Genomic DNA, 26,615 nt, shown 5'->3' on the forward strand with positions numbered 1-26,615 from the left:
GCGTTCCAGAGCCCCCTGCGATTGGTGAAAATCCGAGAAGTAGAAACCATATGTTTGTATGGTTATTTTTATATATTTTAAGCCCTTATAAACTCTCCCACACTGTTAACATTATTAGAGCCCTCTAGACATGAAATAACACCCTTTAGTCAAAAGTTTAAACTGTGCTCCATGACAAGACAGAGATGGCAGTTCTTTCTCACAATTAAAAGAATGCAAACAGATCTTCTCTTCAAAGGAGCGCCGTCAGGAGCAGAGAATGTCAGAGAGAGAGATAAAAGCAAACAATCAAAAATCAATACGTGCTGTTGGGCTTTTAAGTATGCGCACCACGATAAAGCAGCTGCAAAGAAGGGAGCAATGTGAAGGTAGTCTTTCAGCATTTTTAGAGTAAGCGTCCGTATCTTCTAGGCAAACAGCCTCTGTGCAAACAGCCCCTCTGCTCACACCCCCTCCGTCAGGCGCAGAGAATGTCAGAGATAGTGAGAGAGACAGAGAAAAGCAAACAATCAAGCACCGCTCGGGAAGCACATCGTATATCATTGAGGAGTTTTATTTAATACATAATACATGTTCTGATTGGGTAGTTTCTAAGCCATCCGCCAATAGCGTCCCTTGTATGAAATCAACTGGGCAAAAAAACTGAGGAAGCATGTACCATAAATTAAAAGACCCATTATCCGCAGAAATCCGCGAACCAGCGAAAAATCTGTGATATATATTTAGATATGCTTACATTTAAAATCCGCGATGGAGTGAAGCCGTGAAAGTCGAAGCACGATATAACGAGGGATCACTGTATTTAGTTTTAATTGAATAAGTGTCTCATTTTTGCTAGTCAGTCTACATTCAATAACCCATAATGTCAAAGTGAAGACATGTTTTCAGAAAGGTTTGCAAATTTATTAAAAATCAAAAGCTGAAAACTATCATTTATTTAAGTATCCAGACCCTTAATTCCATTCTTTGTAGAATCACCTTTAGCAGCAATTACAACTTTGAGTGCTTTTAGATAAGACTCTACAAGCTTTGTTCACCACAGTTTGGACTGTTTATCCTATTCCTCCTGGTAGATCCACTTAAGCTCTATTAGATTGGATGGAAATTGTCTGTAAACTGCAATCCTCATATCACTCCACATCTAAATAAAACTAAATCCAAATAAAAACTATTGTAAAACTTTGAATTATCTAGACATTGCCATAATGTGGGGTCTTCCATAAAGACATAATGGTGTGAGGCCTAACTAGGCTGCTATTCAAGGAGGCCAAGATCTTAACTGGTCTGTCCAGCGGAGCCTCACCTTAACCCAGCAAAGCCTACTGGCTTCAGCTGAAGCCGGCTGAAAAATTATGAGCTGGAAAAACAACTGTAAATTTTACAAAAATATAACAATAGCCCCACAAGAGAAGGGCTGACTGTAAACCATTAACTTGAATTATAAAGGGCAAGTTTATAGATTTATTAACAGAAAAGTAAATAGGAAAAGCTAGAAAACAGCAAATATAATCTAAAAATTAGAAACAATAAAACAGTGCATCTTAATAAATCGAGAAATCAAGAAAACACAAAAAACACAATGTTCACTTAACTTTAACAAAAATCTGCTCCCCATCAGTCTCGGCTCACTCAAACATCTAGAGTGTGAACTCAGGAGAGGTGGCATCAGGGTGGACCCGCCCCCTGAGGCTCCACCTGTAAAGAACAATGAAGAGCACAGCAGCTGAAGAGACAGAGCATAATTATAGAATTACAAATTAATCCAGCAGAAATAACATAAATTATAAAAATAATAACGTAAAATTAAGAAAAACAACCAACGACACATAAAATCCTCATTAATTTACATGGATACTTAACAGACATCACTTTAGTAATATATAATTTTTTTTTCAGATGGTGGGTTGGTGAATGGCAAGCATGTTCAGCCACTTGTGGGCAGACAGGTCTCAAAAAACGTACTGTTTTGTGCATTCGAACTGTGGAGGAAGAAGAACAGACTCTACCCTTTTCAGAATGCAGACATCTTCTAAAGCCAAAGTTCCAGGTTCCCTGCAATAGAGATGTGCTCTGTGGTCCAAAATGGATTGTGGGTAATTGGACTGAGGTAAGGGATCATCTGTATATTTAATGTTGGTATTATACTAAGAAAAAGATCTTAGATTCTTGCAATCACACACACCTACATCATTTCTACTGCAAGTATGGAAATTAAAAGATAACAGCTGAAGAGTTCCGACTAAATTCCATCATTTTTGAATGCATCAAACATGACTTCAATATGTGCCTATCTGTTAAGATACAGTGCAATCAAAATAGTAAAAGGCTGCTAGGCTACTAAAGGTCCCACAAAACCAGGCATACAACTGGATTGTGGACATGTGGATTATGCAACATACAGTGGTGTGAAAAACTATTTGCCCCCTTCCTGATTTCTTATTCTTTTGCATGTTTGTCACACAAAATGTTTCTGATCATCAGACACATTTAACCATTAGTCAAATATAACACAAGTAAACACAAAATGCAGTTTTTAAATGATGGTTTTTATTATTTAGGGAGAAAAAAATCCAAACCTACATGGCCCTGTGTGAAAAAGTAATTGCCCCCTGAACCTAATAACTGGTTGGGCCACCCTTAGCAGCAATAACTTCAATCAAGTGTTTGCGATAACTTGCAATGAGTCTTTTACAGCGCTCTGGAGGAATTTTGGCCCACTCATCTTTGCAGAATTGTTGTAATTCAGCTTTATTTGAGGGTTTTCTAGCATGAACCGCCTTTTTAAGGTCATGCCATAGCATCTCAATTGGATTCAGGTCAGGACTTTGACTAGGCCACTCCAAAGTCTTCATTTTGTTTTTCTTCAGCCATTCAGAGGTGGATTTGCTGGTGTGTTTTGGGTCATTGTCCTGTTGCAGCACCCAAGATCGCTTCAGCTTGAGTTGACGAACAGATGGCCGGACATTCTTCTTCAGGATTTTTTGGTAGACAGTAGAATTCATGGTTCCATCTATCACAGCAAGCCTTCCAGGTCCTGAAGCAGCAAAACAACCCCAGACCATCACACTACCACCACCATATTTTACTGTTGGTATGATGTTCTTTTCTGAAATGCTGTGTTCCTTTTACGCCAGATGTAACGGGACATTTGCCTTCCAAAAGTTCAACTTTTGTCTTATCAGTCCACAAGATATTTTCCCAAAAGTCTTGCCAATCATTGAGATGTTTCTTAGCAAAATTGAGACGAGCCCTAATGTTCTTTTGCTTAACAGTGGTTTGCGTCTTGGAAATCTGCCATGCAGGCCGTTTTGCCCAGTCTCTTTCTTATGGTGGAGTCGTGAACACTGACCTTAATTGAGGCAAGTGAGGCCTGCAGTTCTTTAGACGTTGTCCTGGGGTCTTTTGTGACCTCTCGGATGAGTCGTCTCTGCGCTCTTGGGGTAATTTTGGTCGGCCGGCCACTCCTGGGAAGGTTCACCACTGTTCCATGTTTTTGCCATTTGTGGATAATGGCTCTCACTGTGGTTCGCTGGAGTCCCAAAGCTTTAGAAATGGCTTTATAACCTTTACCAGACTGATAGATCTCAATTACTTCTGTTCTCATTTGTTCCTGAATTTCTTTGGATCTTGGCATAATGTGTAGCTTTTGAGGTGCTTTTGGTCTACTTCTCTGTGTCAGGCAGCTCCTATTTAAGTGATTTCTTGATTGAAACAGGTGTGGCAGTAATCAGGCCTGGGGGTGGCTACGGAAATTGAACTCAGGTGTGATACACCACAGTTAGGTTATTTTTAACAAGGGGCAATTACTTTTTCACACAGGGTCATGTAGGTTTGGATTTTTTTTCTCCCTAAATAATAAAAACCATCATTTAAAAACTGCATTTTGTGTTTACTTGTGTTATATTTGACTGATGGTTAAATGTGTTTGATGATCAGAAACATTTTCTGTGACAAACATGCAAAAGAATAAGAAATCAGGAAGGGGGCAAATAGTTTTTCACACTACTGTAAGTGGCGTGAGAAGTTTTTTCTTTATTCCATTGACATTTTGCTGCTGTACCACACAGGTAGCGATTATGATCCATTATATAATAAACTTTTTCTCTTGTTTTGCATGAAGACATAAGACTTAAAATTTTTGTTGGCTATCACTACAAAATAAATGGGGTAAGTAATATATACTGTAAAAAATATTATTTCTGGGTGGAGTATTCCCTTAAGAAATGAGGGAGATGACGTGGTCAACATCATTGAGCTCTGTGGTTAATGCCAGCCTCACATATTATTCGATTGTATAGTTAAACCATAACTATGTTGGTGATACAGCACTGCAGTGAGGTAAAGGATCATCTGTATATTTCATATTGGTATTAAACTAATAAAAAGATCTTAGAAGTTTGTAATTGCTCAAACACCCATCATTTCTACTGCATGTATGGAACTTAAAAATAACTGCTGAAGAGTTCCAACTAAATTCTACCATTTTGAATGCACCAAACATGACTTCAATATGTGCCTGTTAGTCAGTGATAGTAGCTGTTAAGATAAAGTGCACTCAAAATAGTAGAAAGCTGTCAGGCATGCTTGTCTTATGGTTATGTTGGTGAATAGAGTATTTTAGCTGAACCCACTATATCATCAGACTTGATTTTATTGCCTTTGATTTTTGGGCTGCATATTTGCACCATTCTACACCATTGAACACATCTGAACCAAAAAAGCAGAGCATATTAAACAATGTGGTCATCACAATATTGTGTGGTGCCTTATTGAATTAAATATTTATGAAGGACCTGAAATTTGATTTTGAGTAGAGGTAAATTAGCAAAGTTCTTCTGAAATGAAATTTGTCCACTTCAGTAAATTATGTAAATTTAAGCTGTGTAATATTTCAGACAGACAGACAGACAGACAGACAGACAGACAGACAGACAGACAGACAGACAGACAGACAGACAGATAGATAGATAGATAGATAGATAGATAGATAGATAGATAGATAGATAGATAGATAGATAGATAGATAGATAGATCTTTATTTGCTCGTGGGGTAAATTTGGCAAAAACTCTTTAAGGTGACCATGAAAACAGATCTCTGCAAAGTGGTCAAAATTAATTACAAATATAAAACTCAAAATAAGTGAATAAACATTCAACCCCATTAAGTCAGTATTTAGTAGCTGTACCTTTGGCAGCCACAATTTCCTTCAGTCTTTGTGCACAAGTCACTTTCAGCTTTACACATGTACACACTGCAAATTTCCCCCATTCTTTTTTGCAAAACTGCTCAAGCTCTGTTAGGATCCATGGGATTCATGAGTGAACAGTCATTTTTAACTCTTGTCACACAATCACAATTGGACTGAGATCTGTGCCTGAAATTCATCAAGCATCTCAGAGTAGGAAAACGGTTCTAACTGGCTGTAAATTCTCAGAGTGATGAAAATTTGGTCTTGCTCTTAGGAGTAGTGGTAAAAGACCCTCACTATGATGCTTATCAATCATGTTTTATTTCTTTTTGAAATTCAATTACATGGGGTTTGCCTACAGGTACACCAACACTGTCTTACTGTCTCTGTTTTGTTCTTACAATAGAAAGATATGTAGATGTGAAAGACACTATATGATAGATAGATAGATAGATAGATAGATAGATAGATAGATAGATAGATAGATAGATAGATAGATAGATAGATAGATTATTCCTTGTGCTTTGGTATAAAGGAGCCCCAGTAGTGTTTCTTAACACACTTCTGCTAAATAATTCATTGGCTGAAAATCGTCAGTGTTGATGTGTCTAAGAGCGGATGTGCAGCAGTGTTCATAATGGCACTCAGTTTTGCTTTCTTTTCTTTACTGCTACCTCCTGGAGGTCCAAATTACATCCTTTGTACTAGAAAAACATGGCATATTTTAATAATTAAGAACATTTACACTTCTTAAATGAAGAAAAGCCTCTCCTGCTTGATTGCTGTGCACTCTTTCTACTATCTGATTGCCTGGTTTGCTCTGTCTGTGATTGGTTAACAGTCAAAGATTTAGTAGATTGACACCTGACCAGTAGAAAATGGAAAGAGGTTAAACAGGGGATATGATAGGTGAAGTGTGGATCCTCTGTGACAACCTCACAACCAAACAGAAAGGTTGATAGATCACTGTATTCTGAATTCAGTCAGCAAGTTTATTTGTGCCCCGGGGGAAATTTGGCAATTTACAGTGTTATATGTTTTCAAAGTAGTCCTGTTTGACCAAATGTGCATGATAGTCTAAATGTTTTCAGAAAGTTGTTGCATGTCACTCCATTTTAACAGTTCCTTCTTGCCTTTAAAGCCAATCAATACATTTAACTAACAGAAGACTGCTGAGCATTTGTCTTAATTCAATCAGGAGTAAACACAGACGAGTGGTTTATGACTGCCTGTTATTCTTTTTGTCAACTGAACCATGTGGGATGCTCTGATCCAAGAATGTTGTCTGCTGCTTCAGATATTCTTTTTAAAAAATTCTCTTTAACAAGATTGACATTCTGTCTTTGCAAGTTTTAAAAGTAGAAACATTTCTTGATTGCTGCTTTTATTCACAGCCTTTTGATAAAATGACAGGAACATAAATCTGTGAAATTTAAAAAAATAATTTCTATGAAGTAGAAGTATTCCATTGGATTGTCGTCACCAGACATCCAGTGGGATTCGATGATCTGTCAAGCATACAGGTGCTGTTGATTAAAAGCAAATTACTTCTTCTAAGGATAATTTATATACTGTCATAAGCATCCACCCTGAAGCCACAAGCTCAGTTTATAAAGCATTAGAATTATCTTTTTTAAGTGTAATTTTCTAATAATCATTTTAAAACACATAATCTCTCTTTCAGCTACCGGGACCATTGTTCATTTCCTGGCATGATCACTAACTATGTAAAAAAGGAACATTTTTTGTAAGGACTTCATGCATTTTCTTTGGGGTTCCTCCCATCTTCTAGCATGTCGGGTTAATTTATGATTTAAACTGTTGTGAACGGCACCCGGGCACAGACAGGCGGACATGTTGTTATCACACCACCACACGTTTATTACAGAATATATTTACAATAACGGGTCACTCAGACCCCAGCCAATGGTCACTCAGACCTCAGTCACGTGCACAAACCCCAAATCACCCAAAGTCCTGGCCACAATGCCTTTCTTCGGGCCGCCTCCACTCTCCACTGCTTCGTCCTCCTTCCACCCGACTCCAGCCCTGAATGAAGGGAGACGGCCCCTTTTATGGAGGACCCGGATGAGCCCCAGGTGTTCCCGGCAATCTTCTGGCCACGCCAAGCGTGGCGGAAATGCCGTCTGTCCTCCTGGCTGCTCTCCGGGCGCCGTCCTAAGTCTTCCCCCCAGCACTTCCTGGTGTGGCAGGAGTGCTGGGGAAACAAATCCCAAGGCATTGGGGCGCCTCCTGGCGGTGGCCACGGGCCCCTACAGGGAAGAGCTTCCAAGCCCTTGACCCGTGGCCCCCAAAGCAACCCGGAAGGCGAACCCCACGTGGTCCAGGCAGGGCTCTGACCCTCTTCCGGTCCCTCCTGGCGTCCCGGCCGGGTCATGGCCCCTGGCATCCCTGACACTGTCTTAGTCTGAGCGTGTGTGATTCGGCATATATTTGTGAAATGCAGGTCAGGATTTACGTATAAGCTACACAAACTATAGCTAATGGCCCCAGCCTTCTTGGGGGGCCCCAAAACAAATCATATTTGGCACTTACATAGAATATCTGGACTTATAAAGGGCCCCATGTCTCAAATAGCTTAGGGCCTTATCAAGTTTAAATCCGGCCCTGGTGAAATGTGATAAATTGGCACCTCATCCATGATTTTCCTTCACTCCCTGCATGCTATCAGGATGAATTCCCATTTCCCACATAAAGAATAGATCAAGTTTATAAAATGAAAAGGCTGATAGCATTCTAACGCTGTCAGGCAAAACCTTAAATAAAGATACAGGCCTCAAAAACCAGAAACCAGACACCCACTAAATAGGCTTCACTCTTTGCAGCTTATTTCACATCTCAAAAAGACAGGCTTTTGGCATGCACAGGCCCAAAAAAGACTTTTTAAATTTCAAAAACATTAATTGTCCACAACAATGAAGCGAGGAAAAACTGTGAAATTCTCTAGTCAAAGGACAAAACTATGTTCCTTTAATATTTAAACACTTATTAAAAAAGAGACTAAACGGACAAACAAAAACAATGCAAAATCTAAAATATTTATGCCAAAAAAGTCAACATAAAAAACAAGCAATACCAAAAATCACAACCAAGAAACAGAACCATAATTCAAGAGCGGTGGGGCAAACCCGAGAATCAAAAGGAAACCCCAAAAAGCACCAGTGATATCGTCAGGAGCAGTCCTCGGTATCAAAGCAGGCACTTCATCTGCTGCTTCTACTTAAATAGTGTTGGAGGCGGTTCCTCTGCTGCAACATTATGTGGCCACGCCCCCTTAGCTTGACATACAAGACACCAAAAAAGGTAATTTAAAAGACATGGCACCAAAGAACAAACATTTACACATACAAAATTATCAATAAACAAAACTAGTGTTGCTCATATCGTACATTTAAAAAAGGAACAAAGACAAAGTCAATTATATTCACAAAATAATATTTAAATGACAACAACAAAGTAAAAAAATCAGAAAACACATGGATAAAAGTATTCAGTTAAAGTATTCAGTTAAAGTATTCAGTTGGCACACTGTGGCCAGTCCCCAATTTTCTTAACAATTATATTAATGTTTCCTTAAATGGTTCATATTCTTAGTATTGAATATAGATAACTCCAAATAGATATTTTTTAAGGTTGAGCTGGTTTAGATATACTAACTATCCATTCATTCATCTATCCTTTTCCAAATGTACACTTCTGGGTTTTATGGGGGGAGGAATGTATCCCAACCTCATTGGATACAAGGAAGAAACAACCCCTGGCTGGGGAATGTTAAGGTTGATACTGAAATGCAACCAAAGTTAATGAGCTGACCAGTAGAAGAGTTGTAAAACAAGTAAGTGATTGTACCAAAGAGACTACTAGAAAGATCATCAAAACCAAAATGTATACCAAAAATTGGAGTAGAAAAGCATAAATCGAACATTAGAAACCAAGGGATCTTTAGATTTTTTTTTTTTTATAAAGAAAATATGCAAAAGTTTCTCTAGAGTCCGTCAAACTCAGAAAATAAAGCCCTCCACCTTTCTTCTTACATAGACAGAAAATATATTTTTAGCCATTACTTATGTATGATGTCTTCTTTAAACTGCTGTAAAATAAACTTGCTGATAATGTAGATGAACATGCTTCTCCTCATCATTTTACATTTGTTGCTCTTTTTATCATTGAATAAGCAAAGGTTCAATGTTATTATAATGGATACAGATACAAATCATTAAAATCTGACTATTTGAACACTATACCAATGTAAAAATTTAAGATATACAGTATTTTAAAATGATATTTTATTCTGTGCTGAGTTGGCACATTTTTGTGTCCTTTTGTAGTAATTCCACCCTTTTTTGTGTATATATTTATTTTATTTAGAACATTAAAACAATTTAATGAGAACAGGCCTTTCAGCCCAACAAAGTGCGCCAGTCCTATACATTTATTTTGGTTTTCTACACATGAAGAATCCAACTTTGTTTAGTGACTTGACTTAAATTTTTTTATAATGTTAGTTTTCTCTGTTTACGCTCTTAGCTAAGATGGTCAAGAATGTGACGGCACGTGAAGTGATGGAGTAAATATGACAGCACTTGAATTCTCTACTATCCCTTTATAAAGACTTTTTCTCTTCAGTGCTTTTGGGTTTTATATTACATTAGGCCCTAGCATTTGGTGTTCTCGTTTTGACTTGTAGTCATTATATTGACTTACAACTTTATTTTGCCCTTTTTGTCCCTGTTGCTCATTTCCATGTCGACTTTCTGGTATTTTGATTGTCATTAGCCTTTCATGATTTCTTATTTCTTTCTCATCCATTGCACTGAACAATTGTTTTGAAAAGTGCTTCAAAAACCTGCTTCCTGAAAAGTAGTTTTTGCTGACTGTGACAGGTACCTACAGGGTATGCACAAATATAGTTTTGGTTTTACTGCAGCACATAGGAACTCTGAGAAATAGACGTTTATATGTTTCCTGACAATAACATATTTAGTCACGTTTATGTTTCACATAAGCTATTAAATTCAAAATTAAAACTGTTTTGCTCCTGATTTTCTTTTGTATTCAATGCCTGGTGTATAATGTTGCAGTGTCCAACAGTAGTCAGCAAGCATTGGCAGATTCCAGTTGCCCTGGTATCGTTTCTCTATGGTAGCAATGTCCTGGTGAAACCTTTCACCGTGTTCGTCACTGACAGCACCGAGATTTGCGGGGAAGAAGTCCAAGTGTGAGTGGAGGAAATGAATCTTGAGTGACATGTTGCATTTCATTGTCTCATATGCTTTGAGAAGTTTGTCTACCATCTGAATGTAGTTTGGGGCTCTGTAATTGCCCAGAAAATGCTCAACAACGTCTTTGAAGGCTTTCCAGGCAATTTCTTTCCGGCCCAACTAACAGATCTTCAAACGGCGTGTCACTCATATCAGATGTCTGATCTGGGGGCCAACCAAAATGCCCGCTTTGTTCTTGGCGTCAGTTATTCTTGGGAACATCTGTCTTAAATAACAAAAACCTTCACCTTCCTTGTTCAGTGCTTTCACAGAATTCTTCACGAGTCCCAGTTTTATGTGAAGTGGAGGCAAAAATATCTTTACTGGGTCGACAAGCGATTCATGTGCCACATTTTTCTGTCCTGGAACTAACTTTTTATGGAGTGGCCAGTTCTGTCGAGAATAGTGTGATTCTTTGGCACGGCTGTCCCATTCACAGATGAAACAATAATACTTTGTATAGCCGAACTGCAGTCCTAGCAACAGAGCAATGACTTTAAGATCTCCACAGATATTCCAGTTGTACCTGCTATACTGGATGTGCTTCAGCAACAGTTCCATATTCACATACGTTTCTTTCATGTGTGCTGCATAGCCAACAGGTACTGAAGGATAAACATTGCCATTGTGTAGCAGAATAGCTTTCAGGCTTAACATTGATGAATCAATGAAGAGATGCCACTCTTCCGGGTTGTGATCACAACCCAAGGCTGAGAACAATCCTTCAATGTTACAACAGAAACAGAGACTGTCGACTTGTGCAAAAAATTTGGTTATATCATGATGTCGGCCTCGAAACACAGAAATTTTTGTATCTAGTGACAGCAAACACCATTCCTGCAGTCTCGAACCCAGCTGCTCGGCTTTTGCTTTTGACAGACCCAAATCTCTAACCAAATCATTCAATTCGAACTGTGTTATCACATATGGATCACCTGATGAGCACTGTACAAAATCCGGGTCAATGTCACTGTCAGTACCCTGCATTGCAATTTCTTCATCTGGTTTGTCTAAAATCCAATCCTCTGGTGGTTTTGGAATTAGAAGACTGTCTTCATGTGGCACGGGTCTCATTGCTGGCAGATTAGGGTATTCAATTCACTTCTTGTTTTTGGCAGAGAAACCAGACACGTTAGTCAAACAGAAGTAACAGTCTGTCACATAGTCTTTCTGTTCTCGCCATATCATCGGAACAGCAAACAGCGTCGTCTTTCAAGTGCCTCTGAGCCAGGCTCTCAGACTGACAGCACATGTCGCACAGCAAATGTGAGGCACCCATTCCTTGTCTTGATCACCAGCTAAAATACAGATGATAAGCTTTCTTCACAAGAGCAGTCATCCAATGTCTCTGAGGCGCAAGTGTATATTCGCCACAGATATAGCAGAATGATCGCGGCTGTTATGACATTGACGAGACATATCACCCGACACCAAAACGTCTATAGCATCAAGCTTGCTTACTGTTATCTTGCTACAGATACTACTGTATACTTTACTATACTGATGCTATACTTACACACTATCTATATTAACCAAATGAGCACGATCGGTGTATGCAAGCCACCTTTACGGCATGCTGAGACAGCGTCAAGCTCATTCAGACCTGCCCAGGATGTCAACTTCCACAGAATAGCTTCCAACCTGGCATGATTCTATGTTTGGACATGCCCAGGTTGCACAAACTGCTGTTGATAAGTCACTTACGGGAGCGAAAATGTTTGGATACAAATAGAAGAAAAAATCATGACAAAACTGAAATGGTACGTGATGGGTAAATTTTGATGTGATATTCGTGATCAGCACCCACAAATCTATAAGAAACACCCAACAATGTTCAAGAAAAAAAAACTTTGTTGTGCAGTGTAATTTTTTTTCCACTCACAGCAATCCTCAGCACATTGCATAAATCAAATTGTAATTCAAATTGCCAGAGAGCACATAAAAAAAAACAGAACAGAATATGGCATCTTTGAAATAACAATAAAATAATAAAATGCAAAAAAACAATTATACATACACAAAGGTAATAATAATAATTCTTTACTTTTATATAGCGCTCTTCTTACTACTCATGGTGCTCTCCATGCAGGGAGGACCTGGGAAGCGAGTCCGGGTTTCCTAACTCCTAAAAAGTACTACAACTCAAAAAAAAAAAAGATTGTATTATGTCTTATTCCTAGAACAGTTGGAAAAAAGGTTTTATTTCATATTATAGTTATTTTGTTTTTAGGTTGCATTGTCTTTTGTGTTTTTGAGGATGGGGTACCCCATACGCATAATAACAGCAGAGAACCCAAATATATTTTAACAACCTGGGAGTGCAAGAGATGGAGGAATGAATTCAGCCACCATATCACCAGACGGCTAGTGTGGCCCTTAAGAGGACCAAAGCCTAACCATGGAGTTTTGGATCAGGCTGCCTGGACTGAAGCCTGTTTCATGGGTTGGCTCAGAAAGGCCTTGGCATGGTCTATGAGTGTATTAGTGGCCTCAAATCCTGTTTGTCATTTTGACACATTAAATCATAACACCTTTGTGCTTATTAATAAATAATTGATTTAACAACAAAAACATTAAAAAGAATACAATATTTAAGGTAATATTTCAAAAATAATTCCCATCTAACACACACAGACACTTGCTTAATTCAGTAAAAATTTAGCATAACTTGTAAGGAAGTAATAGCTTTGTTTAATTAAGAAAGGAGTTTGATTGGAAAATCAAATAAATAATAAAGATAAAAACTTCAATTTCAAAAGAACTGAACTTGAAAAATAAGCAACTAGCATTTGCCAAAACATTTTTTGCAGAGAAATGGCTGGATTCACTGGTGTTCATGTTCACTGAATTTTTCCCTCCCATGATGATTTGCGATGTATGGCATGCCATTACAGAGATGTAGCAGCCAATGTTGGATCGGGATTTCATTACCCAATCGGCGTCACTTGCATGATTTATGTTGTACATGCGCAGAACTTATACACGTGCGAAACATAACATACTCCATACTCCTCACATTATACGTAACTGCCAGATCTGTTTTGTGCATGTGTGAATAATTTACTGCGTATACACACACTTGTCACTACCCAATCAGTATTCCAGACAGATTTGAATTCCACATGCATTTTTAAAAAATACCCTATTTTTTTCAGGGTTACATTACCTCACCATAATGAGAATATTATAAAAATGCTTTGTTGTTTTGCATAGATTCATTTTACCTTGTGTCTTCACAACATGTTATGCTCCTCGCAATGTAGCGCAGATTGGGTACTCCCCTGAGTATGTAATGCTGATCCCTTGTATCAGAGGTTCTGTGGGTGTTAGTTGATTGTAGTAATAGGAGCTTATGAGATGCAGATGGATCAAAGAATCAGATTATTGTGGTCAGGTTAGGTCAGGTGATAGAGCATACATTGGTACAGTGCATTGCCACACCAATCACAGGATAAAAAAGCTCGGGATTCCAGTTGGCAACCTCCCAGGCCGACACACATTCAGTCCCACCCACCAGAAATGATGATCTATCTGCCGCAGTCAGGTGTTACATGGGAGTCCCCTTGGCCTGGTCCAGCCACTCAGGTCTTCAACAATGAGGATCCTGTGAGCCTAATCACCCTCTGGGAATCACGCCACCTAAGTGCTGTAACGCATGCTCCCTCACAATGCAGGTAATGTGTTTCATTTGGTACTCTATGAGCAACCACTTGTTCAACACAAAGTCAAATCAGCAGTACCCAAGGATTTTCAGAAAAGACATAGTACCAAAGGAGTCCAGTCTTTGTCTCAGGTCACTGGGCAGCATCCATGTCTCAAAACCATATAGCAAGACAGGAAGCACCAGGGGCCTCATGTATAAACAATGCATACGCACAGAAATGTTGCGTACGAACGTTTCCACGTTTAAATTGCAATGTATAAAACCTAAACTTGGCGGAAAGCCACGCACATTTCCCCTGAACCTCATACCCTGTCGTACGCAAGTTCTCCACTCGGTTTTGCAGGCTGGCGGCACTCAGCATCAAAGCAGTGCTACTGTTCCTATGTGGTTTATCTTTCTTTTTCAGGTCCACGTCCCTGACGCGGCTTTATAAATACACTAAAATGAACCACATATTGTTCATTAGTTTAATGCATCTGATTGTAATTAACCTGTAACAATATAATGGTCCACAGAATGGTCAAACTATTCCAAATACCATAACTGCTTTAACGTTGTTACTCTCACTGCACCTTCTTCTTCTTCTTTCAGCTGCTCCCGTTAGGGGTTGCCACAGCAGATCTTCTTTTGCCATATTACTCTCACTGCACCACTCGGAGCAGCTGATCGGAAAGAGAATTATGGGTATACAGCATCAGGCACACGCTGCCTCAGCCATGCTTCCTATTTGAACTGCTTCTCACATGGCAAACGCTTCAAACCTTTCCTGTACGGACCTCGCGGTTCAGAAAGAGTTTCATCCCAAGAGCTCTAAACGAACTCCATCAGTCCATCAGCTGCTCCTTGTAGAACTGTTTGTACTTATAAGTACAATCACCTCACTGTAAACTTGTGATACAGTTATAATATTGCACAACCTGAGCCACTTTATAAAGCGCATATTTACATATGATGGACAATATCATTTTTAAGAGGAAATGCAGCAAAATATGTTTATTATATTATACAGATAAAACTTTAACTTTATTTAAATAATCTATATTGTTAATAATTAAAGGACATGATATTGCAACGCTAGCAAGGATCTGGCGCTCCGTTCACGGATTGTTCCTGCCTCACACTGTATGCTTCACTGGGACTGGCGTGAAGGATAGAATAATTAAACATGTACTATGAAGATATTTCAATGTTCCTTAAAGCTTTTGAAGAATCTGCGTTATAAGCTTACAGATGGCGTTAACGTCTATTACAGAGCTGATTGTGTGGTGATTGGGTATTTGGAGAAAGAAAAGGAAGGACAGGAATTGGAGGTTAGTATGCTTGAAAGAGACAGTACTGCTGCAATAAATTATTTTATCGAAGCGCGCACAATCACTGTGCCACCGTGTTCCCATGTTTAATAATATGCTTTAACTCCTATCATCCTGAAAATTATATCACGCATGTATTTTAGTTATTCAGAGAGCTGTAATATCACGAATGTAATGGATTCTGTGTCCTATCGGAGGTAGAGAAAGCCGGTTTAAGAAGCACGTAGTGATTCACACACATAAAGCACATGTTTAAATACAAAACAAAGCATTTAACGTACTACTTTAGTTACGATGGGATTTGAGAAACTAGTAAATTAAACAATTTTAAGATTAAGTTTATGATGTTCTACTTTAATGACAAAATAAACTACAAGATTAAAGTTGACATTTCATGCTTTTTCCCCACTGTGTGCCTTTTTTTTCTCTGTACCCTAATAAGCTTTCATATGACACTCAGATGGTGGGCTACGACTTTGTGAACTTAAACTTTCGAGTTTCTCTGACACGCTATGTCACTCGATCAGCTTCCTTTTCTTGTTTATACCACTATTTAAACCAACAAATAATATGTTTTTCCTTGCCTCCACTTGGTATTTGCTGAAATTGTTCTATTTGTTCCTCGTGGTTTTGCCATTGTCTTTTCACAGAACGCTCAGCTTAAGGGCTATTTATATTGATTTGCATATTCAAAGAGGTGTAATTCTGGGAGGAGTTGGGGCGGGAGAGCAGGTGCGTGCACGTGTGTTACTTTTTACGCTGATCAGGATTTATGTAGCAGAAGAACGTGGAAGTTTGCGTACACACAGATTCCTGCATCTGCATTTTTCTGTGCGTACGCACATTCCCGCTTTTGTGCTTACACCATGTTATAGTGTGAGTTCTACACACAGAGTTATACATGAGGCTCCAGGACTCTAAAGACTTGGACCTTCGTCCTTTTGCAGAGATATGAGAAGCGCCTCACACCCCTTTCCAGTGACCTCATGACCTCCCCATGCTCTCCCAATCTGTCTACTGACTTCATAGGAAGAGTCACCAGATACATGAATGTCACTGTATGTAAGTAAACCTCTTGACATGGTCGACATTCTTTCCACAGACCAAAGCAGTGCTCAAGAGGTCATTGAAGGCCTCAAAATATTAGGGTCTCAAAGTATGATTCTATCTCAGACATTTGTTAGCACTCCTGCCTCACGGCTCAGGTCTCATTTTTTTTTTTTTTTGATTTTATTGAAATCACACAACATTCCATACAAATATACCAATTTTAAAAGAATAGGATTGAAAACAAATCAACCCCCACCCCTGAGAAAGAGACCATGGGCAGCAGAATAAAACTTAAACCTAGTACAATCAAGTATATAGATAAATTAATAAGTGAATATAGATGAATGGAGAAGAAAAAAAAGAGAATAGGGAGAGAATCTGCTTCCTCAGTACTTTAAAAGCTTATTCTAAAATGTTACTGATTAGATCCTGCCCGGTTCTGAAAAATTTTTGCACAGATCCTCTAAGTGAGAATTTTATTTTTTCCAATTTCAATTGAACAAGATAAGTCTGTGTGCCAGTAGTGTAGTAAACGTAATGACAGTTTGTCCTTCTCCGCTTTAAGCTCATCTGGAAGAACACCAAACACAGCTGTTAATGGGTTAGGAGGGATTGTGGCACCAAGGCTGTCTGAAAGGCACTTAAAAATTTTGATGTTAATTTGGTGCAGGCCTAAAACATGTGACCCAGGGAGGCTGGAACTTGATTGCAGCATTTGCATGTTAGATCTTGCCCTGGAAACATTTTGGACAATTTTAAGTAAGACAGATGAGCTCGATATATAATTTTGAGTTGAATAATTGTATGCTGTGTGCATATGGAGCTGGAGTGAATTCTCTGGATTGCTACCTTACCCTCCTTTTCTGATATGTTGAGTGAGAGATCCTTTTCCCACTGTCCTCTTGGATCTTTGAAAGGGAGGGACTGTAAAATGGTTTTATATATTGTAGAGCTGCTGTCTAAGTCCTTAAAACTTATCAGTATATTTTCCAGCATAGAGGAAGGTGGGAGGTGAGGAAAATTGGGCAGGTTCTGTTTAATAAAGTTTCTAATTTGAAGATAGTGAAAGAAATGTGTTGCTGGAAAGTTAAATTTAGAATGTAATTGTTCGTAGGAGGCAAAGAAGTTGTCTATGTACAGATCTCTAAGTGATTTAATCCCAAATGTTTTCCAGACATTAAAAACTGTATATGTTTGAGAGGGTTGAAAAAGGTAGTTCTCGTGCAGAGGTGCCCCCGATAAAAGATTCTCTCTCTTAAAATGCTTCCTACATTGGTTCCATATTCTGACTGTGTGAAGCACTATTGGGGTTATTAGTATATTGGCGATAATTTGAATTTATTGAGGCGCAAAGCAAGGAATATAAAGAGGAACGGCAAGGTTTTATTTCTATTGCAGACCAAGCCTGTGTATGTTCATCTATTTGTGTCCATGTCCAGGTTTTTATATGTTGTATGTTTGCTGCCCAGTAGTAAAACTGAAAGTTAGATAGAGCCATGCCACCATCTGCCTTTGGCCTTTGTAAGGTAGCTCTTTTGATATGTGGATGTTTTGAATTCCAAATAAATGAGGTTATAGTTGAATCTAATTTCTTAAAGAATAATTTATTGATGTATATTGGAATATTTTGAAATAAAAATAGAAGCTTAGGGAGGATATTCATCTTAACAGTGTTAATTGTTCAAGCTAAGGTGAGATGAAGGGTTGATCATCTATGCAAGTCTTGCTTTTTTCCATACAGACAGCAAAATTTTGTTGATAAACAGCTTTATGTTTACTTGTGATGTTTACCCCTAGATATTTAAACTGATCTGCAATGATAAAAGGGAAGGTGTCCAATCTAATATAGTGTGCTTGAGAATTCACTGGAAAGTCAAATTAATTCTGCGACCAGAAATCTTTTGAAATTCTGTTAGTGCTGTTAGGACTGCGGGCACAGTATTGTGTGGGTCTGTTATATACAGTACCATATCATCTGCATAGTGAGAAATTTTCTTTTTAAGCCCTTCTCTGATAATCCCCTTTATCTCATAAGCATTTTGACAGTGAACTGTCAGTGGCTCAATGGTGATTGCAAAAAGTAGTGGTGACAAGGGGCATCCTTGTCTGGTACCACGTTCTAGTTTAAAGTAGTTTGAATTCATGTTGTTAATACAAACTGAAGCTTCTGGATTGGTATACAGTAGTTTGATCCATGCACAAATGTTCAGGCCAAACCCAAATTTCATTAATGTAGTGGAAAGGTAGTTCCATTCAATCATATCAAATGCTTTTTCTGCATCCAAGGATAATAAAATCTCTGGGATGTTTGACTTTGCGGGTGAGTATATTACATTAAACAGGCGTTGAAGATTGGGCGCTAAATGTCGACCTTTAATAAATACAGGTTGATCTTGTGATATTACTGAAGGCAGCACTTTCTCCATCCTTCTAACTAGGACTTTGGTGAGTATCTTAACATCATTATTCAGAAGTGAAATTGGTCTGTATAATGCACATTGTAATACGTCCTTATTTTGTTTAGGAAAGATGGTGATTAATGCTTGACGAAAAGTTTGAGGTAGAATTGTATTGTCTCTAGCTTCTGTGACTGTTGCTAATAGGATGGGAGCTAGCTGAGTGGAGAACTTCTTATAAAATTCGGCAGGGTAGTCATCGGGTCCTGCTGCTTTCCCACTCTGAAGTGACTTTATAGCATCTAATAATTCTGATAGTGCCAACGGTTTATCCAGTTCCTCTGTACTAAAAGTATGTATTTGTGGTATCTCTAATGCATCCAGAAATGCATTAGACAGGCCTCATTTTTGCTAACAATACAAATAATGGGTAATCATCCCAGCACAGCTGGAAGATGCTTCCATAGTGCTCAGAGTCACTTAAAAGACCACTGCACTATTAAATCCACACAAATTAGTTCAGTTTGTTCTTCTGCTTTAACTTCAATGCATTTCATTGATGAAATTCCAAGAATATTTCTGAGTTTTTACAGAACTAGTGGCAAAGCAAATTCAATTGGGTTCACTCATCACTAAAAGCAAGTGAAGTGACTGACAAAGTGGTTGTATTTACTTACTTCTTGTTATGATTTTTGCTTCCATGCTTTGAATGATCTATAGAGTAGCAGGTGACTAGTTCAAACAGCCAGACCATAATACATTACAACAATCTATTTACTGAATGAACTGGCTGTTCGATATAGTGTACTCTGTTGCCTAAGAAATTATCTTCATTTTGCAATGTTTCAGAGGGAGAGAAACGAGGTTTCAGAAAATGCAGAATGTGAAGACTAAAGGTTAAATATCTTTCAAAGATGACATGTAAATGTCGGATGCTTCAGAGTTTAAAAGTTTGAAGTCTTGCCATACTCTTCTTAGCATTATCGTGTGGCTTCAGATTGATCTGTAAAATTGCATAGGCAACTACAAAATAGTTCAGTTTTCACAACAATGTGAATGTAAAAGGAAGAGAAGACTTTGCATTTAATGAAAAGTAGATTTAAACTGAGATAAAAACTGATTTGCTTAAACTAGAATTTTATATAATGAGCCATCATGTCACTTGGTAATGACATAAAATTAATTTATTGATTCTAGACCAATTCTATAACCGTTTTGAGATTTTGGGTGAATGCAGTTACACATTAGTGCAGAGTGAAATGTACAACTGATACAAATGTACATTTACTTTGACTAAAGCTTAGCTCTGTCCAAGTTTTTCATGGTCAATAACCAAGGTCAACAAAATCCTGTAGCATGAGTTTATCTAGTTTCTTAGGTAAAAGTCAAATTGTATCGTATAAATTTGTCAGGTCATTTTCGAACCCGCTTACTCCAGAACTGGGTTTAGGTGTGCTGAAGCCTATCCCAGCTGGCAAAGGGCACAAGGCAGGAACAAACCTTGGACAAGGCACCAGTCCATCGCAGGGCAAACACACACACCAAACACTCACAGTTTTGGGCCAATTTAGCATCACCAATCCACCTAACCTGCATATCTTTGGACAGTGGGAGGAAAACAAAGCACTTCAAGGAAACCCACGCAGACACAGAGACAATATGCAAACTCCATGAAGGCGTGAACCCTGGACTCCTGACTGCGAGGCACTGTGCCACCATGTCACCCTGTATAAAATTTAATCCATTAATTGAACAAGGACTTAAACTATCTTGCATGTAAAGATGAAACAGCAGGCTGAGCTGCGGGTAATGTGGCTATTTTTTGTCAACTAAACCATTATTTCAGAAAATTGAGGCATATAATCAAGACAACATGATTATAACAAGCATTATAACAAGCTACACTACAATCACTTTGAACTCTGATATCATTCCCTTCAGTATGCTAAATTTTAGAGCTGAATTACTTTACAAAGATTTGCAGCCAGAGAAGACGATTTTGCATAATTAGAAATGTGATGAGTGATGCACTAAAGGAATTCTTTCTCTCTGTCACAGAGATCATTTGAAATGAGAATGGCAGCAATCTGTCAACTTAATATGTCTGATCTTGTCATAGTGGAGGTGGGAGGTCCAGTATGGGAATAGCTATCCGGGTTCTTTGCCATGTTTTTTTTAAACAAGCAGTGAGTCAGCTTCTGTGTAAAAAGGCACATCTTGTCCTCTCACTTGCCAATAATTTTCATCCTACCTCAGATTTGTCATTTCTATCAGAATATGTAAAAAACGTTTTTCTCAGCTGCAGCACAGTCAATAGCCTTGGTCAGGAAACCCAGCACATCAGGTCTCAACTTACAAATCTTGGTATCATTTTTGAAAAGCAGATAAATATTCAAAGACATGCAGTGAATTGGCGATCCTATATTGGCACTAGGGTGTGTTTCGTGTGTGTGTGTGTGTTTTCACCCTGCGATGGACTGGTCCAGGGTTTGTTCCTGCCTTGCACCCTATGCTAGCTAGGATAGTCTTCAGCATCCCCCACAAAGAAGCCATGATAAGACCATCACCAAAGAGTGGGCCCAATGTATAGAGTCTGCCATTTTAGTCGCTGTGTTGGAAGGAATTTCCGGATTGGATGATGGTATCTCCCATCCACCCGTTGGCTTCAAAGGTGTGGCGGGCAATGTTCCAAGGCTTTATACTCTTTCTCTATGTGCAAGCCCCCACTTAGGTGAATAATACAATTCCAGATTAGACAAAAAGAGGATACAAATTTCAAGCTGAGTTGACACACAGAAATAGTGCACGTTGCTCATTTCGCAGTTGTCCCAAACTTGTCTTGTCTTAAAATGCTCGCCTAGCAGTTCTAATTGCTGGGCCCCTGTACTAAATCTGGTTTTGTGTTAACTGTACATACGAGAAGAAAAGAAAAGCAGATTTAAAATATATGCACAGAGCACAGTGACATTTTAAACCTATATTCTGATTGTACTGACTGACAGATAAATGTTATTTTTCCCTTCATGTCAAGGAAATGATTAAGATGAAACTGTTTCTGTTTCTCAATAATTGACAAAGCTTATCCATGCTTTTATTTTGTCTCACTAAGATGGTTGCCACTCCCTTTTGGCCAGTGTTTGTGACTCATCACTGTTCTATCTAAGGTTAGTCCAAACTGCTAATGTCAGAGTGCTGATTGACCCCCAAAAAAGTGAATGTTGTGATGGAAACCAGGGCGTCAGTGAGCCCAAACCCCGACACAAATACACAAACACAGTCCCAGGTTCAAATAAAAGGTTGGTTTATTCACCAAAAATCCTTTTCATAGTTGCAAAACCAACTCCAATATACACAAATGTCTGTCCTTCCAACTCTTACCACCACTCTTCTCTCTCCAGTCGAGTTTACCAGCTCTGACTCGCCTGGCCAAGGGAATGTGGTCCCTTTTATTAAGGGCAATGGCCCTGGCACGGGAAGTACTCCCAGGTCATACGGAAATCCATCACAGCAGGGAACTTGTCTCCCTGTAGAGCCCTCTTGCAGCACCCATTGACCCTAGCAGGGCTTCTCTGCTAGACTACATCTCCCTGCATGCCCTGATGGCTTTCCACTGGGCACCGATATCTGGGGCTGCTGCCATCTAGCGTGGTGAGGGAGTAAGAAACCCTCAGCGATATATTTTCCTTTCAATGGGCTGTCCATCCATCCCTTCTGGTTCTTCCTTCCAGGTCTGCTCCCTTTCTTCCCCCGGCCGGGATGCTTATTTGTCTGTTAGGAGTCTCACGTCCAGGCAAGGAACCAACCCTTCTCCTGGCAGGGATGCCCGTCCAGCCCATGTGACATCTACAATGTATTTTCAACCATGTTACCTTCTTTTCATTGGTTCCCTGTAACATAAGGGTAGATTTTATGGTAGAGTGTACTTACATCAGCTCCATCCTATTTTATCAATCTTCTCAGTTCTTTTTTATCCTCCATGTTTCTCATGTGGCTTGAGCAGTTATTAGGTGTTCTGCATACCCTTTTGAAGTGTACTTTTGACTGTACTTTTGCACTAGTTGAACCTAGACGTTGGACCAGTCATAATAGAATATGACACAACAAATTATGTTATTTTCAGGTTAAACGCTCCCATTGTTCTGATTTTTCCCATCAATAGATATGATCTGTGTTGGTTTTATTTCCATTTGTTTTAATTTATTTTATATATTTTCTCTCTTTATTCCCTCACTTGGCTTTTATTGTTGGAAGGCATTTCTAGTTGTTTCCAATGTATTATACAGAAATATTTTGGTTTGGTTTATATTCACATCCTCTTGTGTCATTAGTGAGGTATCTAGGCTAATATTGAAGTGTAACTGACAATGCTACAGGGAAGATCCTCTGCCTAAGTTCTCCCTGCTAGATATGTTAATCAAGTCTTTCATAAGCTACGTTTGACAGCTTTCTTTAAACTCATTCTTTCGTTTTCTTCTGGGTACTCTCACATTGGCTGAGATGGGAGAGGAGGACTTGTTCAACAAGTGAGTCGGGCATTCTGATGTAGTGGCTGTTGTGATTAGCAATCTGTATTAATTTTTTTGTTGCTTCCCCTGAACTGATTTTATTCAAGTACTAGTTGTCCCCCGTGGATTCGCCCGCGTAGTAGTGAAACAGGACAAACTTTAAAAATTAATAAACAAAAAGGTATCACTAGCAAAGCAGTGCAAGTTACGCTCTAAAACACAGAGGCAGACTGACTCCCCACTCCTGACGTCGCGCTTCCCCCTCCCCTTGGCCCACAGCCTCTGTCTCGGATTAGCACGAATATATTGCTCTTGCAAGCGAACTATGATTCTTAGGCAATGAGAGAAGTCACAAAATCAACCAGAATGTTCAAGCAAATTCCATAAAAAAACTCAATATAAATCCGTTAAGTAGTTCTCTTGTTTGTTAGCTAAGTGGATGTAAGATATGCCCTGAAGCTGGCGTGTGAGAGAGGATGGCACCACCCCACCTTCAGCCTGCTGCGTATCTCTCAGATTCATGCAAATAAATCAGTACAGTAAGCAAATTGATACTTAGTGTGATGAAAGAGCTTGCAAAATCAACCAAAATATTGAAGCAAATTATAGAAAAAAACCTGATCTAAGTCCGTTAAGTAGTTCTCTTGTGAAAAGCAGACAGACATACAGACAGAGACGTTGCATTTTATATATATACAGAGAAATCTATTTAGGGGTTTTGGTACACAGTGATTACAAAAATAACTTTCATATCTAGTAAAATAACTTGATAAATTTATCTACAAGATGTTTTGAGAAAGTTGGTTTAACATTATACCGTGACACCAACTTTGCATATGGCTACCAATTCATGAGACTTAAAAATGCTATTTCTGTTTCCTAAGGGGACATGGTCATGGGGGTCGTAGCATCTGACGTCATCAACACAGTAGATTAAAAGATCAGCCCTGGTAACCTTTTCTTGTCTAAGTTTGTGGATATATCTTTGTATTAGCGCAGTGGTGTCCAACTCCGATCCCAGAGGGCTGCTGTGCCTGCTGATTTTCCTCCCTGCCACTTTCTTCATCAGGGACCAAATTATTCTATTAATTGACTTCTGTTCCCTTTGTTTTAATTTCCATGTTTTTAAAGACTCTGTTCTCTGAATTATTATTTTTTTCCTTAAATGGCAGCCAAACAAAAATGATATGTGAAGTAAGCCAACAGATGACCAATTAACTCCAACCTATTTCTCTCCAACAAGTTTCTTAATTAGAAGATTATTCTTTTTAATTAAATCTGCTACTATATTTTAATTCCATGGCTGGTTAGGGCTCTCATTCTTCCACAGAAGACATTTCCAAAACTGTTGATTTTCTTTTTTTAAGAGAACCATTAAAATGTTTTATGGACCTGAGCAGATCGACATTACTGAGACATTCACTTTTCGTCATTTTCAGATATTGTATGATGGATGCAGGTATACTAGGCATGTGTTGGCTCACTTTCTGTCTCATTATTGTTTGACTGCTAATTAAGGAAAAAGAAACAATTAGGGTCTCTGCATCTTAAACAGCAATTCAATTACAAATAAGGCAAAAGAAGTTAAGCAGCAGAAACTGGTCAATAATTAAGAAAATGGTTAGAATGAAGGCCTGCAGCCACAGCAGCCCTCCAGAATAAGAGCTGGACACCTCGGTATTAGCATGAATATTTTGTACTGAATTACTTCCTAGCCTTACAAATTTGATCTTGCACTTATACAAAAAAATAATAATAATGACATACCTGAAATGGTAAGACAGAAAACATATAAAAATGACCATTCATGCTCTGCCAATACAATTCCTCATATTAGCAAAAAATACATGGAAAGGCCATTGAACGCTTACATAAACTAATAACCAAAACTAATATACAATCATTCAAAACAATAACCATATAGAGAGAAGATCATACTATCATTACTGTCACACACACACACAAAAAAGATTAACTCACGCAGTTTAAAATAATGCATTCTACAGAAAACAACAGTGTGCTTACCTCCTCTCCCAGTAACACAGTGAACCCGGGGAGAGGTTCACATTGGTGACGTAACGTAACATAATAAACAGAGTTTAGAAATATAACAGGAACACAACAGGAAAACATACAACTTCATGAATATTATCAGGATTTGGTGAAGCTCCAAATAACCAAACAGTATTTTAGACACCTCGTTATACGTGTCATTGACCTACCCTAAGTTTTTTCAAAGACTAAGACTTTTGAATATGAAAATGTATTTAGTATCAAGTCAAGTCAGGTTGGGGAGCAGGCACTGGTACAGTGCATTACAACACCCACCACACAATGAAACAGTTTAGGATCCCAGTTTGCAACCCCCAGGCAGACACGCGGCCCAGTCCCACCCTCTGGAAATGAACCTCTATCTGCCGCAGCCAGGTGTTACATTGGCGACCCCTTTGCCCTGGTCCAGCCACTCGGGTCCCTAACAATGAGGACCTTACGAGCTGGATCACCTTCGGGGAAATGCGCCTCATGGCCGTAGTGGTGTAACTGACGCTTTCGATACAAAATCAAACCAGCGTTACCCAAGGATTTTCTGGAGAGACACAGTACCAAAGGAGTCCAGTCTTCATCTCAGGTCACTGGATAGTGTCCATGCCTCACAACCATATACCAAGACAGGAAGCACCAGGACTCTAAAGACTTGGACCTTCGTCCTTTTGCATAGATATCAGGAGCACCACACACCCCTTTCCAGCAACCTCATGACCCCCCATGCTCTCCCAATTCGTCTACTGACTTCATAGGAAGAGTCACCAGAGACATGAATGTCACTGCCAAGGTAAGTAAACCTCACAACAAGGTTGACACTCTCTTTGCAGACAGACACACTGCTGATGGCTGTGCCCAAGAGGTCATTAAAGGCCTGGATCTTGTTTTTATCCAGAACACTCAGACTCCTCACTCAGTCTCTCGAGCGCCCTGATAAGAGACTCCATTGACTCCGCGAAGATCACAGCATCATCAGCAAAGTCAAAATCCGCGAGTCTTTCTTCACCAACAGATGCCCCACAGCCGCTGGACCCCACGACCTTGCCCAACACCCAGTCCATACAAACATTGAACAGAGTAGGAGCAAAAACACACCGCTGACGAACCCCGGAATCAACTGGGAAATAGTATGCTGTAGTTATTTTAAACCTTCCCCTGAAGTACAAATATGTGTAC

General features: G+C 39.0%; 1 protein-coding gene across 1 annotated transcript in view; it reads left to right on the forward strand.

Annotated features, from left to right (window-relative positions):
* Positions 1-26,615, forward strand: part of adamts12 (ADAM metallopeptidase with thrombospondin type 1 motif, 12) — a 623,896-nt gene that overhangs the window by 480,258 nt on the left and 117,023 nt on the right. The window contains exon 18 of the mRNA XM_039750336.1: positions 1,897-2,107. Coding sequence (XP_039606270.1) covers positions 1,897-2,107 — 211 coding nt within the window. The remainder of the gene's footprint in view (positions 1-1,896; positions 2,108-26,615) is intronic.

This window comes from Polypterus senegalus, chromosome 4 (genome assembly GCF_016835505.1).
Source record: "Polypterus senegalus isolate Bchr_013 chromosome 4, ASM1683550v1, whole genome shotgun sequence".
NCBI classification, from domain to species: Eukaryota; Metazoa; Chordata; class Cladistia; order Polypteriformes; family Polypteridae; genus Polypterus; species Polypterus senegalus.